Raw genomic sequence first — 13,490 nt, forward strand, 5'->3', positions numbered from 1 at the left:
TTGTTATTATTATTATGGTACACTACAATAACCATATACTTAGGTATCTAGGTAGATAAATATAAAATTCCAGTGTATAAATCATCATCCTTTTTTTCTGTTAATAAAAAAGAAGAGATCAATAAATAATAATTGTCATAATCAGAGCGTGAGGTCACCCCTGGCATTTACATTCCCCACAAACTGTAAATATGCATCCGCACACAGACATCACCCAAGAGAACCCAGTTCTCTGGATGAGTCTGGATGGCAGGTAACACTTCTTTACTTTACAGATTCCAAAGGCTATTGATTAAGTACATTTATTTTCTAAAGCATCATGTTTGCAGCTTAACTTGTAAAAATTGGAATTTCTAGCTATTCATGACTGCCATCTTGTGGCAGTAAATGTTATCCCCACTAAAGCTACTGTCAAATATTTCGAAGATCATATTACAAAGGAGGCTGACAACAGATATTTCTCTTTTTGGTCGCATTTATATTTCAAAACAATTTCTTTACAGATACTTCCAGATCTACTAATCTCGCTTCCTTTCTATAACTAACAAACCAGTAAACAGAATCTGCAAATGACACATTGATTACATCTGGAAAAGAAGAGAATGGGGACGGCAGCATCTCAACCATTTACTTTAGGTGTAGAAATGGGACCTTAAATAATTAAATGGCAGAAATCTTTTCTAAAAATTAACAGCATCTTTAGGTGTATGTTCCCAGAGACATGTTTAATATGAACTAGAAAGTGCATTTCCTGCAGAAAATGCAGTGTGAATAACAGTCATTTCTTCCTTTGATGTGTTTTTACATCTTCCACTTTTTTCTCCATCAGGTGGAACTCTACGGTCGTCTCTGTCAACTAAAAGGGAAAGATTACACGTCAGATATTAATAGCTTTAGTAAGACACCCACCAATATCTTCCACCATTTAAATTTACACTAACCCTTTTAGTGGTATTCAAGTGTACAATTGCAAATGTATAAAGTTATATTTTTTCACAAGAAATCCAATCAGTGTTAGACTTGAACTAAAACTATATCTCAAGCATTGTCTTGAAGCCAGAGGGTGACAATATGCATCAGCCCAGTCACAAATGATAAACACTCGTTTACTTCAGGTCACTGCATCATGAGTCAAGTCTCACCATGTCCATGAGGATTTCAATCTTTAGTTTTAAGTGGTTGTTTTCCTCCTCCAGTTGGATATTTCTTTTCTTGAGCCTCTGTGCTTCCCTGCCAGATGTATTCTCACCGGATTCTGTTGAAATAAATGAAAAAGAATAAATACAATGCTGGCCAATCAATAACAGACAATGTGTCTGCAGAGGTCTGTAGTCGGGTCATCAAAGTCCTTACCTGTTATCCACTGTCCATCTTCAAATTTCATGCTTTGACCTCCGATGTTCATCACAGGAGGTCCATATTCAAGGCCCAGCTCGACTTCCCTTGTTGATCTATCCAACTAAAAGAACCACACTTCAGTCTGCATCTCAGAATCTCCCAAATTTAACCAATTCTCTCTCTCTAGGTACCTACTCTGAGTGTTCAGTGTAGATCTATTAACGAGCTATAAGTGTTGAGGAATGTTTGGCCATCCTCACACATTACTGTATATGCCACTATATATTATTTATTTACAGTGTATATATTATATCTGAACAGGAGAAAAGTGCCTGTTTAGTTCCACAGATACTCCCTTCTCTCTCTAAGCAGCACCCAAGGTCAGCATATAGATAAAGGAACAAACAACAGTACATTGTAGTGTCTACGTTGAGGGACTTCATTATCTAACTAAGATGCTCCAGACAGAGAGACACCAACTTCCACTCTCAACAACTTTAACTCTTTTGCGTATTTTACCAGTGGCAAGACGTAAGGACAAAATGTGATCAAGGAATGTATACTTCCGACTTAACTATCCAATAGGATGAGTGACAGCAATTCTAGCCATTCATGGATGTGCTGTTGGAATGGGTGATGCAAGTAGAGGGAGATAAATTTGGATGCTGTGGGAGACATCGTCACACTTGGTGGTGACAAGTGCTCATGTTACTCTGTAAGCGTTTGTATATTGTTTTCAGCTTTGATGCATCAAGTCGACATTAAAATCTTCTATATAAGACACCAGCTGCTGCCTGAGTTCTCCTTTCACCAGCTTCCAGAAAACTTCCATAACAATAAGGATGCAATCTCCATTTTTACTTACTCATCGATCACTAAAACCGTAAACCAGAACATAGGTTCTCACCGTATGAAGGCTGGACAAGGAAGCCGATCTGCGGGGAGGTGTTTTCTTCGGACTGAACGTGTTCCCAAAGAGAGGCATCTTTAGAGATTTTTTGAGGTTCTGCATAAGAGAGGGTTCATTAATTGTAGAATTGGTATTTTTTTGACAATACAACAGAGTATTAAGGCCATATTAAAGAGAAAAATGTAGATTTTGAGAATATTGGTGTTAGATTATGAGAATAAAGCCGTGCTTTTACAGAATTAAAGTCATAGTTGAGAAGTCGTAATATTACAAGAATAAAGAAAGAAAGAAAAAAAGCCACCATGTTAAGAGAGTAAAGTGTTAACCTGTACTAAAGAATAATTTAACGACAATCATTTCCAAGCCCAGATACTTATGATGATGAAATGATGAAGTATTTTGTTATTTATGAAACCTTCAATAAGGAATCATTTAACAACAATAATTTCCAGGCCCTGATACTTATGATGATCAAAAGATGAAGTATTTGGTAACTTAGGAAACCTACACTAAAGAATCATTTAACAACATGCTCCACAATCCTCATTTTCAGACAGGGGACATATTATTACAACTAGCTCTCGTAACATTTTGACTTAAGTCTCGAACACTTAAGACGCTTTCTCGCAAAATCACGACTTTAATCCAGAAAACTGTTATTTTGGGTTGTAAATGACATTGATCCTCCGTCCTCAGACAACAACATCACCACACAGCAACAGGACATGTTTATCGATACTACACTGCTAATCTAATGCTAGGTGGCTACCGGTGGCTCGCTGTGAGTTCTCTTCATACCTGACACTTAAGTGAAACTGTCGAGGTGCCTCACAGGCGGGTTAGTAGCTGCTGTGTCACTGAGAATATACAGTTAATATATATTTACCTCCATACAGACTATTTGTACAAACTCTTAACCTGGCATCAGGGGCTCACGGGCACACACACACAAAGCCACGCTGGCTACTGCGCAGCTGCGAAGGATCCATCCGTGTAAAACGGACCCGTATCTGATATGTTATATGAGCTCATCACAGAGTTGTCGTATGTAATTGCGTAAGAATACACATGTATACATATTATCATTCTGCCTAGCGTTATCATCCTCTATTTATAACGTTTATGTGTACGTGTCGGTATCAGACTTACATCACACCCCTTTTGAGGAGAGAGAATGGTATCATCCATTAACCGTATTACCATGGTGATACAATGGCTTCATTCTTTCTTTTTCATCTTCGACTAATCCTCCGTCGTTTAAAATAGGAAACTAGTTTGTAAATCCACGTTTGAACACAGATGATTTGTACGGAAGAGGATAAGGGCCACTTGGAAAAAACAAGTGAGTTCTGAGTTTAAACTCAGAATTCTGACTTTTTTCTCAGAATTCTGACTTTAATCTCAGAATTCTGACTGTGATCTCAGAATTCTGACTTTGATCTCAGAACTCACTTGTTCACTCAGAATTCTGACTTTTTTCTCAGAATTCTGACTTTAATCTCAGAATTCTGACTTTAATCTCAGAATTCTGACTTTGATCTCAGAACTCACTTGTTTTTTCCACAGTGGTCTAATCCTCTTCCGTAGATTTGAACCCTGAAGCATTGATATCCCACAGTATATATTTTGTTGACACGCCCATAAGCGTCACCTAGCCCCAGTGGCCTAATGGATAAGGCACTGGCCTCCTAAGCCAGGGATTGTGGGTTCGAGTCCCATCTGGGGTGAACTATCTTATGCTAAACCTTTTGATCAATGAATCGTAAATACAATGCTCAACCCGCTTTCATCGAATTATTTGCAGCATCCTTAAAAATCCGCGTTTTCACAGGTCCTGAGAGTCTGAGCTCCATCAGCGTCGCCCCTCACTGGAGCAATCAAAGCAGCATTTATTCTCTGAAGTTCATGGACGGTGGAGGATCGCAGGATCAGCGGACATGGAGAGAGTGTGCGTGCTGCTGAGCACCCTGGCTGCATCAGTGCAAACTCACCGTGAGTAACGTTACCATGGCGTGTTCTGAAAACCGCTTTTCCTGCAGAAATGTGTGAGTTTATGCTGAGTTGGTGAATTAAGCTAAAAAAGGTAAAAAGAAAAGCAGTAAAGATCAACAGTTGTTGAAGTGTTAAACCCCTTTTCAATTCATTTCGAGGAAGAGAAAAAAAGTGCAGAATATTTGAAAAAGTACAAAAAGCAGCTGAACATTTAGATGTTTGAATTGCTGTTTGAATTAATGCAATTTCCATTTTTTTTCTTCTGGACGTTTTTCAGTTTCCGTGAAAACAATCAAAATTTTAGCTCATTCAGGACATTTTTTCCATCGTACTCTGGTTTCCCTGCTCCTCTACACTCCCTTTTCACCAGGAGATTCAATATCTAGTAACAACAGTGTTCTATGACTATCTGACAAATTTTCTGTATATAATTTTTTAATAACAGATATTTCAATTCCTCTGAGTAAACCCTCTCTACGTAAGATGTTTTTTTTTTTATTCCTGTGAATAAATAACAATAAATCGATTGATAACAATTGGAAGAATCAGAGCTCTGACATCACCGGTTATGTCACCAGTCCTCAGGACCTGAGGCCCTGAGTCACTGGGACTCAGTGTTTTTTTTTGAGAAGTTCAGGAATGTGATCAGATGCTTTATCTTTCAATAATTTATCTTTGAACCTATGTCATTGTAACATCACACAATTAAATCAGCTTACTTGCAAAAACCTTAAACAATTCTATAATTGTGCAACACTTTTGAAATCACGTTACTTTACGTTCTTAAAACCAAAAGATGTATTATTCTTTGTTATGTGTTAAGGCCGAGGGGCCCGATGGGCTCTAGAGCCCTGAGGACTTTGCCGACTTTGCCAGTGCAGTAATCCGTCAGTGCGTACCTTAAAAAGGTTTTGTTATATGTTTACTGGTGACGAATGAAAATGAGTTGCAAACATTGCATTACCTTCTTACCTCAACAAACCAGAGTAAGCTTCAAACAATACGTTATAATGTGTGTACAAACTACTGCTTTGAGATTAACATGTACTTGTCTTGTGACAGACAACAGTCAAGCAAAAACTGTTTTCCTGATATAATTGGTGTCACGACATTAACTTACATAATGAGTGTTATCCAACCTCAGCCCTGTAATCTTGTCCCTCTCCCTACAATGGTAGAACTCAGAGAGGCCACCGTGAACTGGGATGCTGCCCAGAAAAGTGTGATCCTGAAGGAGGGGGTGATGGAGACAGATGGGGGCGCGTACGGATACTTCAATGACACGCTGCTTCTCTCTGGATGGGGCGTATTGGAAATCCGCGCAGGTTATGGAGGAATCCCACAGGAAGACGAGACCACCTTCTTCCTGGCTGGTTACCTGGAGGGTTACCTCACTGCTGGGTGAGTGGCCCAATTCAGGTTCCATATGCGGAAGAGAAACACATTTTTATGAAATGTCTCGAATAGAAGCCTTTCCAGACAAGGAATGCTGGTTCAGTGGCAATTGATAACTTTTAAAAATGTTATCTATACCTCAAATTCAAGTTCAATGTAATATTTCCTGTGTTGTTTACTACCAAAATCATGAAAATAGTGCAATTTATATTTTGTTTTCAGACAGATTCCCCCACATGGGTGCTTGAAAATATTTGATCTCACAAATGTTACAACATTCCTTTACATTCTTTTATTTTTCTTTAAACTTTGATCACAAATCGATCTGCAGACCATAGTATACATAAAGTAAATAATGGCTGAATTCTGTTTAGCGGAAAACATTACAGATTACTGGGTTGAGTTATTACATTTAAATTAAAGGAGCTCGTAATTTGAGCGGTAACTTGATGGAGATGTGAATAAAAAATCCCAGGTGTTCTTATTGGTTTCTCTGTTGCAGACAGATGTTCACTCATTACTCCAACATGTACCCTCAGCTGATTAAGAATGAGAGTGTTCTGAATCCGCTGAAGACGTTTTTGAGGTACAGTCCTGTTATCTGTTTGAATCCAAAAATGCAAAAATGAGATGCAAGGCAAAAATCAAGCAGCAGATTTGAGAAACAACCAAATTGCAAAAGTGCCTCTCAGCCCATCTTCATATGATCCACAGCACACAGGACCGGTGGGCCAGGGAGCAGGTGAAACTAAAGAGAAACCGTGACCCCCTGTGGAAGCATCTGGGACTGATCCTGGCCCAGCTGGACGGACTCCATGCCGGAGCTGCACAGTGGGCCAAAGGCAGACACAGAGAGGTGTGTGAAGGTGTGCCACACAAAGAGTTGACACAGTATGATATCTCTCATATCCGCCACTTTCCTTCCCACCCAGCCTCTGTCAGCGTTTGCGCTCCAGTTCCTGAATGGTGTCGGTGACCTCCTGGACCTGGTCCCGGCTCTGACAGCTCGCGCCAACTCCTCAGCAGGGGGCGGCACTTTCAGGATGCCAGGAATGGGCCACTGCACTGCTCTCATAAAGGTTAGGCCAAGCTTGTCTGAATCAAACTGTGAGGGAGCACTTGGGGAAGCTCAACAGAGGCCTATAATTGTCTTCATTGCGAGTCCTTATGTATGGGGTTCCCCTCTTATTAAAAGTCTGTCAATAAGTGCAGAGGGCCAGTACCTACACCCATTCAGGGGGGAGCATGGAGGAGAGGACGCTGAGTGATGATGCACAACCACAAACCCTGCATCATTACATTTTAACAACATTTAATTTCTTATATATCTCCTTTAACTGCAGGAGCCTCATTGTTTGTAAATGTACTTACAAAGAAATTAATTCAATGTCAATGGATGGATGGATGGATGGATGGATGGATGGATGGATGGATGGATGGATAGATAGATAGATAGATAGATAGATAGATAGATAGATAGATAGATAGATAGATAGATAGATAGATAGATAGATAGATAGATAGATAGATAGATAGATAGATAGATAGATAGATAGATAGATAGATAGATAGATAGATAGATAGATAGATAGATAGATAGATAGATAGATAGATAGATAGATAGACAGATAGACAGATATGATGGATGGATGGATGGATGGATAGATGGATAGATAGATAGATAGATAGATAGATAGATAGATAGATAGATAGATAGATAGATAGATAGATAGATAGATAGATAGATAGATAGATAGATAGATAGATAGATAGATAGATAGATAGATAGATAGATAGATAGATAGATAGATAGATAGATAGATAGATAGATAGATAGATAGAGAGAGATAGGATGGATGGATGGATAGATAGATAGATAGATAGATAGATAGATAGATAGATAGATAGATAGATAGATAGATAGATAGATAGATAGATAGATAGATAGATAGATAGATAGATAGATAGATAGATAGATAGATAGATAGATAGATAGATAGATAGATAGATAGATAGATAGATAGATAGATAGATAGATAGATAGATAGATAGATAGATAGATAGATAGATAGATAGATAGATAGATAGATAGATAGATAGATAGATAGATAGATAGATAGATAGATAGATAGATAGATAGATAGATAGATAGATAGATAGATAGATAGATAGATAGATAGATAGATAGATAGATAGATAGATAGATAGATAGATAGATAGATAGATAGATAGATAGATAGATAGATAGATAGATAGATAGATAGATAGGGGATTCTTACTCTCTCTGTATCCTGTGTCAGGTGCTGCCGGGCTTTGAGAACCTGCTGTTCGGCCACTCTAGCTGGTACACGTACGCAGCCACCACACGCATCTACAAACACTGGGACTTCAAGGTCATTGACACACACACTGCCACTGGAATGATGTCGTTCAGCAGCTATCCTGGTACACACAGACACACACACACACACACACACAGACACACACACACACACACCCGAGCTGCGCAAGAATGTACACGTTATCCTAAAAGAAAGTTGACATGTTGTTCTCTCACTTCATGATTTGAATTTGAAACACTGTCAGTTTGACAAGCTACAGCACAGTGAAGCCCACGCTTCCTGGAAAAGCCCTGAGATGAAGTGAACTGCTCGTCCTTAATCCACACACTTTCATTTTCTTCCTGGAAAACAAAGACACTGACGTCAAGGACTTAACCCAAATCCCAGATGAACAGTCGCTGTACATAATTCCTCTGTTAAGCACACAGCTCATAGTCTATTGCAGGGAAACGTATATCACAGTGCGTGATCACCCACACAGAGCCCTGATGAAATGAATTCCCTCACAGTCGAGTCAGAGGAGGCCGAGTAATTTTGTGGGCAAAGATTTATCAAGTGGCCCAAGCCATAACAATCCTCTTAGGTTCCATTGCTATCAGAACAGTGGTTTTAAAGTGTTATTTTTAGATGCAGAGGGGCCGTGGATGTCACTTCACTATATTCAAAAGAAGAGATGAAACACACTGCTGCCAGTGGAGGTGGGGAATGATCCCTGCATCCTTCTTAAGCGGCTTTCACTCTGACACTGACAAACATTGAACAGTGAATACAATATTCTTCCCCTTATGATTTGTTTTGTTATTCGATTATAATGCAGCAGTTAAGAGGAATTAAAAGTGTAATATTTCACCAGAAATGTGGTGGAGTAGAAGTGTGAAATCAAATAAAATGGAGATTAGTCGCGGAACTGCTGCCAAATACTGTGGTTATGCATGTGGGTTGTAGCTGAGAATACGAAATGGATTCATCATCATCATTATCATCATCTCTGTTTGCTTTCCCCTCCCTTTTCAATCTTTGTTTTAATCTACTTCTCCTCTCTCACATCCTCAAAATGACCCCACTTCTGGCCCCTCCTCCTCTTACCACTCACCATGCGGCCCCAGGCTTCCTGATGTCCCTGGACGACTTCTACCTGCTCGGGAGCGGCCTTCTAATGACTCAGACATCCATCGGCGTGTTCAACGCTTCCCTGTTCTCCCAGATCGGCCCTCGCAGCCTGCTGGCCTGGCAGAGGGTGCGCCTGGCCAACAGCCTGGCGCACAGCGGAGAGGAGTGGGCGCAGGTTTTCTCCAAACACAACTCAGGTGAATGGCTGCTGGATTCTAGAGTCAAGGATGGGTTTATTCGGTCATCCATTGTTGCTGAAACATTGATATCAAACATCACATCAATGGCAGAATTTGAGGCATTTCATAATGTGTTTGATAATAATATTTTTTATTTTTTTATTTTTTATTTTAAACTACTACTGCTAATTATAATAACCAAAATAATTATCATCATGATTATAATGATCATCATGAATCATCATGATTATAATTATGATTATAATGATCATCATGAATCATCATGAATCATGATTATAATCCTGATGTTGATACATCAAAATCATGATACACACAAAGAAAAAGATTCAAACGTGAATCTATTGTTTTGAAAGTAGATTTAAAAGTAGCAATAGAGTCAGTAGATCTAAAAGTCTGGGCAGGTTCGATCACCTTTAGTCTTTGACCTGGAAATAGGAGACACTTCATCTAGATTGCCTTTGAACGTCCATTCCCTCTTTAGATGGTCACCATGTATTCTCATTATCTGTGCGTCATTGCACTGGTTGCTAGGGAGTATATGTGTCTACTAAAACAGAATTACAAAAACCAGACCTTAGTGGTTTTGAGTGAAGTGATATCACAAGTCCGAGCAGTAAGAACAAATGAGACTTGAAGCAGGTCTGGGACTGAATCTTGGGCTATGTAACAATTCACCAGACAAATTTCCATCCAGACGGAGCAGACTCTCAAAACAGACCGTCCTGTTGCAAAGCACTTGTGCTTGTTAATTGGGCAGCTGCTTTAATCGACTTGTGTCATGTTGCCATGGAAGGGCAGAGGAGAACAGGACAGAGTGTTCTTGATACTGACAGTCCTCTCATCCTCGAGACGCCCTTCTCTGTTCTCCTTCTCGCCGTCCTGCCAAACTGTGGAAGTGGCCTGGGGGCAGCCGACAAGGAAACCATCATCCCATGTTTTCATTTAATTTCGGTAGAGTTAGGTGAGGGATTTATTGTCTGAGCACGTCGGTAACTCCCGAATGACAAACTGTTTTCCTTTCACCAGTCACTCATGCAAGACCCTACATGTTATTTTACCTGTGTTAGATGAATGCTAGCAGCCCACACGTTTTTTACCTACAAGACATGAGTCTGCATCACAATAACAGCACTCTGAGGCTGTACTTGGGGGGGGGGGGGGGGGGGGGGGCTAAAAGTCTATTTACCATTAGGACGGCTGTGGCTGTGGCAGGTCGTCAACTTACCAGGAAAATTCGTGGTTCGATCCCTGGCTGGTCCAGTTTACATACTTTGGGCAAGATCCTGAACCCCACATTGCGTGGGAACATGTATGACTGGTGTGTAATAGATAAAGCCCAGCATATACTGTATGAATGTGTGTGTGAATCGGTGAATGTGGCCTGTGGTGTAAGGTGCCTTGAGTGGCCGCTAAGACTAGAAAAGCTCTTTGCAAAATATAAAGACAGTCTTTTTACCATCATGGTCAAACTTATCTTTTCCCCAATGTTTGGCTATGATTTTGTTTTCCATGGTCACCATCGGCTGCCATGACCCATGAATCATTATATTTGCAGGTATTTAGAAGGACCAGAGAGAAGGAGACACATCTAGATTTCTTTGTTGGGTCAGCAAAAGTAGGAAACACAGACACTGTATATTCTGACACTGTATTTCAGGTACATATAACAGCCAGTACATGGTGTTGGACCTGAGCAGGGTCACCCTGGGTCACAGCATCCAGAACGGAGCTCTCGTTGTGGTGGAGCAGATCCCTGGGAAGGTGATGCACTCCGATCAGACTCAAGCTCTACGCAGAGGTAAGAATCAAACATCATCTGTTTCTGTGCTAGTGCGGGTGTATGTTGAGGACAACATGACGGCCAAATCATCTTTTTGGCACTCAGGAGGCGGGATGCAGTATAAGTCATAAATCCCGCCTCCTCCATGTTAGCAGATGGGACACGGATCAAACGAAAACCTCATGCCAAGAGATTCACTGATCACTATCGCACAGACTCAAATCCACAATATGGCGGCATTCATATCCTTTATATTTTGGCTTCAATTCTGGATAGTGGGAGGAAGTGGTCAAGCGTTGTCCATCTTTACATACAGTCCATCATCTGGATCACCTCCATCTTCAGTGTGCTACACATTGCAGGTTATTGGCCATCCTACAACATACCATTTCACATTGAAATCTACAACCTGAGCGGGTACAGCGCAATGTGGAAGAGATACGGAGTTGACTTCTCTTACGACCTCTGTCCCCGAGCCAAAATCCTCCGCAGGGACCAGGCCAAGGTGTCGAACCTCAAGTCCCTCAAACACATCATGAGATACAACAGTAGGTAGAACACTAACTTGAATTGGACATCCGATTTTTTATGTTGTTTCCTGAGAAGTCGAGACACTTTAAAGATGTGACAAAGAATACAAAAAAATACTTCAGGATATTGGTGCTGATTTCAAACTCTAAGCACTCAGCAGCTCAATTTAAGGTCAGACTGGTTCTGTTGCAGACTACAAGAGGGACCCCTACTCTAGGGGCCATCCCTGTAAGACCATCTGTTGCCGTAACGACCTGAGACCAACAAGGCCACGCCCAGGAGGTTGCTATGACACAAAGGTCAGAAATCCTTTTTATCAGGATTAAGTTTGAGTTATGCTCTGGATTTTAGATGATGGGTTTTATTTAAAAGATATTATAACAAGATTTCCTATTGCATTGTTTTTAAGTGCATTTATGTTTGACTATTGCTAAACTTCATACAAGTGTTCACTGTATCTCCACTTCCTCCACCCTGTACTTTCATCTCGTTGTAGTTCTGTGGTAATAATAGAAAAAAATTTGTTTAAAGGGACTCTTACCTTTGTTGCATTTTTACACTTTTTGTGGATAAGGTTAAATTGGTATTAATAAGGTAATGACACTCTAAAATGCAAGACAGACCCACCAGGAGTTAAAGCAAACAATTATTTCACTCTCGTAATATTTAGTGAAAACTTCAACCAATAAAATTCTTCGGACCGAAGGACCTTATTGGCCGACAGACCTGTCTGTTTGCTGCATGGAAACAGACAGGAAGCCCGTCTGCTTCTTGTGGCGCATTCGGGCCCGCGTCATCAAGGCGCGTCCTCAACTATAGGGTTTGTTTTGATTCCACGGCAGACAGTAGCGAGTAGCGACCGTATCGACCGTAGCGACTGACGATGGCAGACCAAAGTGGTCCACGGCGTCCTGAAACAGCCGCTCCCAGGGGGAAAAACAAAAGAAAAAACACCGCGGATGGGAACGAGGGGGTGGGGCATTGGAGGAAGGCGGGATGATTCGAATGTGCTGTAATTCTCAAATGCAACAAAGGTAAGAGTCCCTTTAAAGGTGAGCTCTTCATACAGAAATAATATTATTGCCTTTTTTTGTAATAACTTATTGGCTTGTTATTGTCACTGCCAGATGACAAATGATTTTGTACGTATAATGTTTACTGGCAATCTTTGTAACGGTTTCACTTTAAACCAAACATGTCATTCTGGAGCCAGAGTGAAAAAGTCTGAGGATCACCAAAGGCATTTAGATCAATCATCGTGGGAGCAATAAATGTCCGAACAAAACTCAGCATCCATCCAGCAAGTTGACGTAAAGATGTTTCATGTGATAAGTGAAAAATTCAAGGTGTTCATTTTGTAATTTAAACCTTACTAAATGTCTGCACTTTCTTCCCATTTGCCCTCTGTGCTCATTTCTGTCTCACGGTGCAGGTGACAGACTACCAGATGGCTCTGCAGCTGGTCGCGGAGGCAATAAACGGCCCCACGACACAGGGGGGTCTGCAGCCATTCTCGTGGAAGTCCTTCAACCTCACGAGTCATCAGGGTCTCCCGCACACCTACAATTTCCCCTTCGTCGTCATGACGCCCTCACTGCACCGGCCCTGAGAGCACAGAGACAGAAGATGACATGATGTGTCAACATGACAGTCAGAGTTCATATGAGATAACAGAGCACAATGTAGAAGACTGACAATATATACAGTACTATATATGCCTCACTAATTTGATCTTTAAAGCAACAGTGTGAGGGATCTATTGGTAAAATATAACACTTAAAAGCAGTTTTCAGACATGGCCTGCGGGTCAAGGAAGGAAGTGAAGTATTAACTTCTTATTTTCTTTTTGTTTCTTCATTTATGCATCTGTCGTGTGTAAGAAGCGGTTTGGC

General features: G+C 40.6%; 2 protein-coding genes and 1 non-coding gene across 3 annotated transcripts; 2 read left to right on the top strand and 1 right to left on the bottom strand.

Moving 5' to 3' along the window:
- Window positions 1-457: 457 nt before the first annotated feature.
- cby1 (chibby 1, beta catenin antagonist) lies at window positions 458-3,201 on the bottom strand. The gene is made up of 5 exons (XM_061095134.1): window positions 3,135-3,201; window positions 2,246-2,344; window positions 1,354-1,459; window positions 1,143-1,255; window positions 458-856 (listed from the first exon to the last, which is right to left on the bottom strand). Exons 1-5 carry the CDS (start codon window positions 3,138-3,140, stop codon window positions 779-781), a joined length of 402 nt encoding a protein of 133 aa, XP_060951117.1. The 5' UTR covers window positions 3,141-3,201; the 3' UTR covers window positions 458-778.
- A 701-nt stretch (window positions 3,202-3,902) lies between these two features.
- trnar-ccu (transfer RNA arginine (anticodon CCU)) lies at window positions 3,903-3,975 on the top strand. The gene has a single exon. It is a non-coding gene; the product is annotated as a tRNA-Arg (tRNA).
- A 210-nt stretch (window positions 3,976-4,185) lies between these two features.
- On the top strand, window positions 4,186-13,207 carry plbd1b (phospholipase B domain containing 1b). Its single transcript, XM_061094441.1, has 11 exons — window positions 4,186-4,240; window positions 5,419-5,641; window positions 6,138-6,221; window positions 6,350-6,491; window positions 6,568-6,714; window positions 7,936-8,080; window positions 9,084-9,284; window positions 10,945-11,085; window positions 11,430-11,615; window positions 11,791-11,897; window positions 13,031-13,207. The coding sequence occupies exons 1-11, from the start codon at window positions 4,186-4,188 to the stop codon at window positions 13,205-13,207; spliced, it is 1,608 nt and encodes a 535-aa protein (XP_060950424.1).
- The last annotated feature ends 283 nt before the right edge of the window (window positions 13,208-13,490 follow it).

The sequence above is a fragment of the Limanda limanda genome, chromosome 21 (assembly GCF_963576545.1).
Source record: "Limanda limanda chromosome 21, fLimLim1.1, whole genome shotgun sequence".
Lineage (NCBI taxonomy): Eukaryota > Metazoa > Chordata > Actinopteri > Pleuronectiformes > Pleuronectidae > Limanda > Limanda limanda.